The 6,011-nt window shown below is 39.3% G+C and overlaps 1 protein-coding gene across 1 annotated transcript in view; it reads left to right on the top strand.

Moving 5' to 3' along the window:
- Positions 1–13: 13 nt before the first annotated feature.
- Positions 14–6,011, top strand: part of MTNR1A (melatonin receptor 1A) — a 58,310-nt gene continuing 52,312 nt past the window's right edge. Inside the window, exon 1 of the mRNA XM_010192246.1 lies at positions 14–208. Within this exon, the coding sequence (XP_010190548.1) occupies positions 16–208 (193 nt within the window). The 5' untranslated portion in view covers positions 14–15. The remainder of the gene's footprint in view (positions 209–6,011) is intronic.

Genomic DNA, 6,011 nt, shown 5'->3' with positions numbered 1-6,011 from the left:
GGCGGCGGCGGTAGGATGCGAGAGAACGGGAGCGATTTGAACAGCTCGGTCCTCTCGAGGGACCCGCCGGCCGGGGGCGCCCCGCGCCGCCCGCCATGGGTGACCTCCACCTTGGCCGCAATCCTCATCTTCACCATCGTAGTGGACCTGCTGGGCAATCTCCTGGTCATCCTCTCCGTATACCGCAATAAGAAGCTGCGGAACGCGGGTAAGGGACGGCGAGGGAGGGGGGCTGGGGGGAAGCCCGGAGTGTGGGGTCCCCGCGGCTTCCTAACTTTGCCCGGGCGCCCAACTCCAGGGCTGGGAGCATTTTGCCTTCGTCCTCGGCTGGCGGTTACCGACTGTGACAGGTGCCCAGGGCTTCGTCTTTCCTACTGGGTCCGTGATGGAGCGGGTAAGGGTATTTTTAGCGCCCGCCACCGAATCGTGATGCTATTTTTAGCTCTTGACAGTCCCCACCTAGCGAGAAAAAAAAAAGGCAACCTTATTTAAGAATGAAATTTAGACATGGTGCTGGGTGTGTTGCTGTGGCATACAGTGTGTGACTGTGCATGCTGGATGCTATTCTTCTGATCGATTTTTGTTGAGTTACAGAAAAGTCTCCTGTAAAAAATACTGTTTGAGCTACTACTGTTGAAGCTTCAAATCAAGCAAATATTAAGTTGTGGGCATTGCAGGATTCAGAAAAAAAACCACAAAAGCCCAAGACAGTAATTTCATTTTCTTTGCTCTCTGGGTCTTTAGGTAATGGGGAAACATCTGACAGAAAACAGATTCAGGCACGTTCTTAAAAAAAAAATCTCTAATTTTGACAGAATAGATGCTGTGATGGTCTATTGAGTAAATCCCTCTTAGTTCCTGGATTATTGGTCAGACAGGCAGGAACTTTCTCAGATTCATTCTGCTTTATCATGTCAGACCAGCTGCTGCGCACGTGTACCACATCTGTGCACTCAAAACCCTATGCATCTTTCATTGAACAAAATATGAGAGCATGTGAAGAGAGCTGAATTGTTAATGGAAGTAGAATTTCACTCCATACCGACTGAGATGCTTTTATTTTTTTCACAACTGGCTCTCAGGTTCTTTATTATAACTCCATCAAGTTCATTAGCTAGTGGTTTAAAATTCATCTGAGGGGCAACTTGAGACCAGGCTTTGCTATAAGCTAGTTTAATAAAGGTTGCTAATATTGGACTCCAGCAATCAGTGGAATGCTTAAAGGTTAAGTCAGGTAATTCAAATGGATTGTACATTTCAGTATTATTCAACCATAGTGGAATGCCAACACACAGGATCAAGAAGAAAACTAACAGGTTTTAGTTTTTCCTCCCTACGGTTGCCACTGTTGTAAATTCTGAAAGCTATATTATCTTCTTGCTTTCATTGACAGAAATTTCATTCACTGGAGCTGGCAGGGTTGCACATTGCAATATTATGTATCTGCGAGATGAATCAGACTCCAGAAACCCAAGTCACTGCTTGACTACCCTTGTTCCCTGGGAAATTTTCAAATGCAGGGAGAAAGGGTTGAGATAGGCATATTCTTGGGGTGATATTCTCCTCCCCCTTGATTACTAAATATATTTCACAACCTCTGTGGGGAGCTTGCAATACAGATGTGTCTGATAATAAGTCTGAAATAAACGTGGCATTGGTTTTCTGGAAACGTAGCTGAATCATTGGGCTCTATGTGTGCACATATTCTCTACTGTAGATCTCACGTAATCCCTCTTGAATCCCAACACGTGCTCGCTCTTACTGCATTTCTCATTCTTGCCTTTTCTGTCATAGTGGTTGTTAAGAACTGCAGCAAACTGGCAACAGTTGTCTCCTACAGCTAGGAGAAGAGAACATTCCTGTGAACATAAATTATTTTAGACTGGAACATGAACTATACACTGGTTTACCTTCTGAAACTAAGGATTAATTAAAACTAGTAGATACTTGGAACAAGATGGGAAATCATTTATAGGCTGTTCTATGAAAAAATAAGTAGTCACAAATTTTTAAAGTTTTAAAGTCTCTTTCTTTGAAGTAAAGATTTTTTTTTAGTACATGCATAAAAGGAAACTTTGAAAAGAGCATAATTAATAAGCTTCAAAAAGGTGTGCAAAGTGTTTTTGACTAATCCTGCAAAAACATATGCCTAGGCATAACTTTACTTGTGTGAGCACCACTATTAAACTTGGCATTGAATTAAGGGATTATTCAGGCAAGTAAATTTATGACAAGGCATATGTAGTTAGAAAACCCTGGCCTAATAATTGTAAGTATGAAGAAGAGTTTCACAAGTCTGGTTCACACTAATTGACATTGTTCAGGAAAAGGTTACTGAAAATAATCTGATTTATACATACAACTAATTTGTAACTTGCTAATTATAAGGACAGTTAAACTTTTCACAGAGCTGTAATAAGAAAGAAACTTCCGATTTTACAACAACCTATATTAAGTCCTTTACTGGCACATTTATTAAGGATAAAGGACACAGGATGAAAATTCCACCGGAAAAAGGTCAGGGAGGAACAGAAGATACCTCCTGAAGAAAATGTATCTCACTGAAGACTTTCTTCCTTCTTTGCAAAAGAGGACTAACAGAAATAAGGAGTATTTAACACTTTACCAAAAAGGTGGATTTGGATGGGGAAAGCATCTTGTATCTCTGTCCCACTCTCTATTATATAAATATTTTTTGAAGATAACTACAAATTGAACCTGTGGACTTATGATTAAAAAAGTGCATTGGGGAATAGTAGGAAGGCCTAGAAAAACCTTCTCAACAAGTGGTGTAACCTTCCTGACAGTGAGAAGGTTAGTAAAAAAGACACTGAGCAAAGCAGAGAAGTCAGTATCTCAAAGAAGTTTGTCTCAGCAAGCGAGGAGTGTCTGATACTACAGACTCCTTCATAGTCACAAGCATGGCATGGCTTCAGTAGATGCTCTTCTAGACACAGAAGCTGATGATGCAACTGGTAGGATCCTCTTTTATTTAATGTACTTGACTTGTAATAAGTTTCATAGTTCTGGTCTGTTTTTTTATTTATTTACTTTTATAGTAACTTTGTAATCTAACAGGTGCCTGATACCAATTCAGTCCTGATGGGAACAGCTGCAATTTAATGCTGGCCTACACAAAGACTGAATTTGGTTTATGATGTCTGTGATCTTTTAACTCTGAGGCAAAGCTCAAGGGAAACATTCAAGGCATAAGGATTTTAATGCCCTTATCTTGATAACACATCCATGCAGCTTGAACTTTAAACTGGTGTGCTTTCTTTAGTAGTTAATTTTAAAAGCATAAGAAGAGCTCGTTCTAGGATGATTTACACCAGACTTCTTTTTAACATGTCTTGTTTTCCATTGTTAGTATTTATGGATCAGAAATAAGGTCATTCAACAGTTCCACCCTGAAAAGATGAAATAACTAGCCTTAGGGAAGGTGGATTAAAGAACGACTAGCACTTTTTGCAACAAGTGGAGTTTTTACTTGAACTATCAACATTGGATTAGAGCATCTCAGAAAGCTGAAAAGGTCATTTAAAGTGATTTATAGAATATCACACACAAATTCAGTGATTGCTAGTATCCTTATGCCTTTGTTGTTACCCACACCAAGAAAAACAATGCATCAAGAACAAGGTGAGGGAGCAGTTTTAAGTCTTTAACTGGAGATTAGTTTATTGCTTTCTTACATTAAAATGTCAGTTAATGTGCACCTGTCATTTTGGTGACAGGGCGATGTGGGTACTCAGTGATTTCAGTACTGGGCCATTCTTAAGGTCAATGAAAAAAGCTCTCTTGAGTGCCACTACCTCTTGTTTGTCTTTCTCTTCCTTTTGAAACTGTTCTCTTGGCCTGGTGGGTTGCTTTTTCCTGGGCACTTTATGTGCTGAGGTGCAAAGATGCCCTGGCTATCCCTCTGACAGAGCCCTGTGTTGGAAGAGAGCCTCCAGCAGGCAAGAAGAGAGCCCTTGCAATCTCACCCTTGCTTTTCTGTGCCTGTCCTGTCTGCTAACACCTGACATGAGTTGGGATAACACAGGGACTGGTGCTAAGCTGGCAACCAGCACCTACCACATCAGGGTATAAAGCTGCGTTCACCCCCTTCTCACCCATCTCTGTTCTGTGATAGATACATTTGGGGTTTTGTACTTTTTCCCATTTTTTCCCTGTTTTTGTTACTAGTGAGGAAGGCAGAGAGGAAGCCTGGCAGCGCTGAAGCCCCAGAGCCCTACAGAGCAGCAAGATACAGCTAACTTCACTAGGACTGCACACATGCTTAAACTTAAGTATGCGTGTTAACTACTTACCTGAATGAGATAGCAATGAAAAAGGGAAAAACAATGTTTGTCTGCTAAATCTGGCCCAGTTGCATTAGGTCCAAACAGTTCTGTTAAAACAGCTGGGTGAGTGCTCAAAAGAATTATGAACTCAAGAGACCAAAATCTGTAAGATCAGTGAAGTCACTTGTGGAAGAACTAAGAAACATAGCTATCTATGACTGACTCTTTTCTTTTTTTAAAAATCTGATATTTGTTAAATAGTACAGCCATTGCAGAATTGGGGAATAGGATCTATCAGTAAGAATTTTATTCTGGAGGCTTTTCAAACTGGCCCTGGGTTTTGGTTTGAGCAGTGTAAGAATCTAGTTGGAGTGTTCCTCTTAGTGTATTTTCTAGAATATAAATTATAAATGTAAGAATGGAACTATCTTTTGATAATCAGATTGGAGATCTCATCAGCCTTTTCAGAATATGATTGTTCTTGATGATGTTTTTTTTTTAGTTTTAAAATGATAATATTAAAAGTTCTATTAAAGATTGTTTTATCTAATAACTGAAATGCCTGTTGTGAATTCAGACTGACGGAATTATTGTTTTTGTCACAGGTTATCCTTGGACTTCTTTTTGTGTCTCAAGAGAAAATGGGTAGCCCGGTGAATATCTCACTCAAGAGAGATAATTTGTAGAAGACAAAGTTGTAGCACAAATTGAGGGTTCTGATGAAAACTAAGATGTTGATGGCTGTGAACATTATTTCAGGCATGAATAACTTCCAGTATTAAAAATGGTAAGCTGTTTGGGAGAAGGGAAAACATCTAGTGGAGATGCTGAACTTTGCCAATTGTTGAACAGAATTGAGCATAAAAATACAGTTTAAATAAAGCTATTCCTCAGACTGGTTTTGATTGAATAATTTACTGAATCAAAGGTTTACTTCAGAAACCTATTTAAATGGCACTGTGCTGTCAGTGACCAAAGGTAAAGATGAGTATTTCGAATTATTAATACTCTGTTCTTACTAATATGTCTGTTAAACTCGGCTATTTATTCTTTCTGCCAGATTCTGCATTCTGAAGCTTTAGAGGCACTCTTTTTTGTAGTTTGCTGCTGCCAGCAGACAGTGGTACTGAGATGCTATGCTATTTGGTGTCCCCTTTATTTTTTTGAGTTCTCCTTTTTCTCATTAAGACTTTTAAAATCTTTTTTTAGCAATTTCTGATCTGCTTCTACTCTTACCTCTCTCCTATTTATTTTTTTTACACCCTCCACTTTTCTGTCTTGTTATAACATAGATACTTCATGTTATTCTAGCACAAGACATCATCAGCAAGTCTAGTTTAGTGACAGAGAATGCTACCAACAATAGGCATCCAGTACTGATATGACAATGTCTGTTCTGTTTGTACAACGAGGCTCACTTTCCTAGGGCAAGAAAAGTTTTGCAGTGTCAATTCAATGCTATGCATCAGTTTAATTTCACAACCTCAATAAGAACCTTGTCACTCTTGCTGTTGGCAGTTTTTCTTCTACTCACATCCGTGAGCTGCCTCAAATTCTACATTTTTCCACTGCTGCAAAACAATTACCAACCTCTGTTTCAGGATGACAAGTGTTATGAAGGATTCTTCATGATAACAGAACACAATCTGTTAATGTTTTAATATTTGCTTATTTAATGAACAAATAAAGGTGTAGTTAAGTAATGCTTGGGACCATAGTACAAGT

This window comes from Mesitornis unicolor, unplaced genomic scaffold (genome assembly GCF_000695765.1).
Source record: "Mesitornis unicolor isolate BGI_N332 unplaced genomic scaffold, ASM69576v1 scaffold3849, whole genome shotgun sequence".
NCBI lineage: Eukaryota > Metazoa > Chordata > Aves > Mesitornithiformes > Mesitornithidae > Mesitornis > Mesitornis unicolor.
The sequence above is the reverse complement of the archived record's forward strand: the minus strand, read 5'-3'. Positions and strand labels throughout refer to the sequence as shown.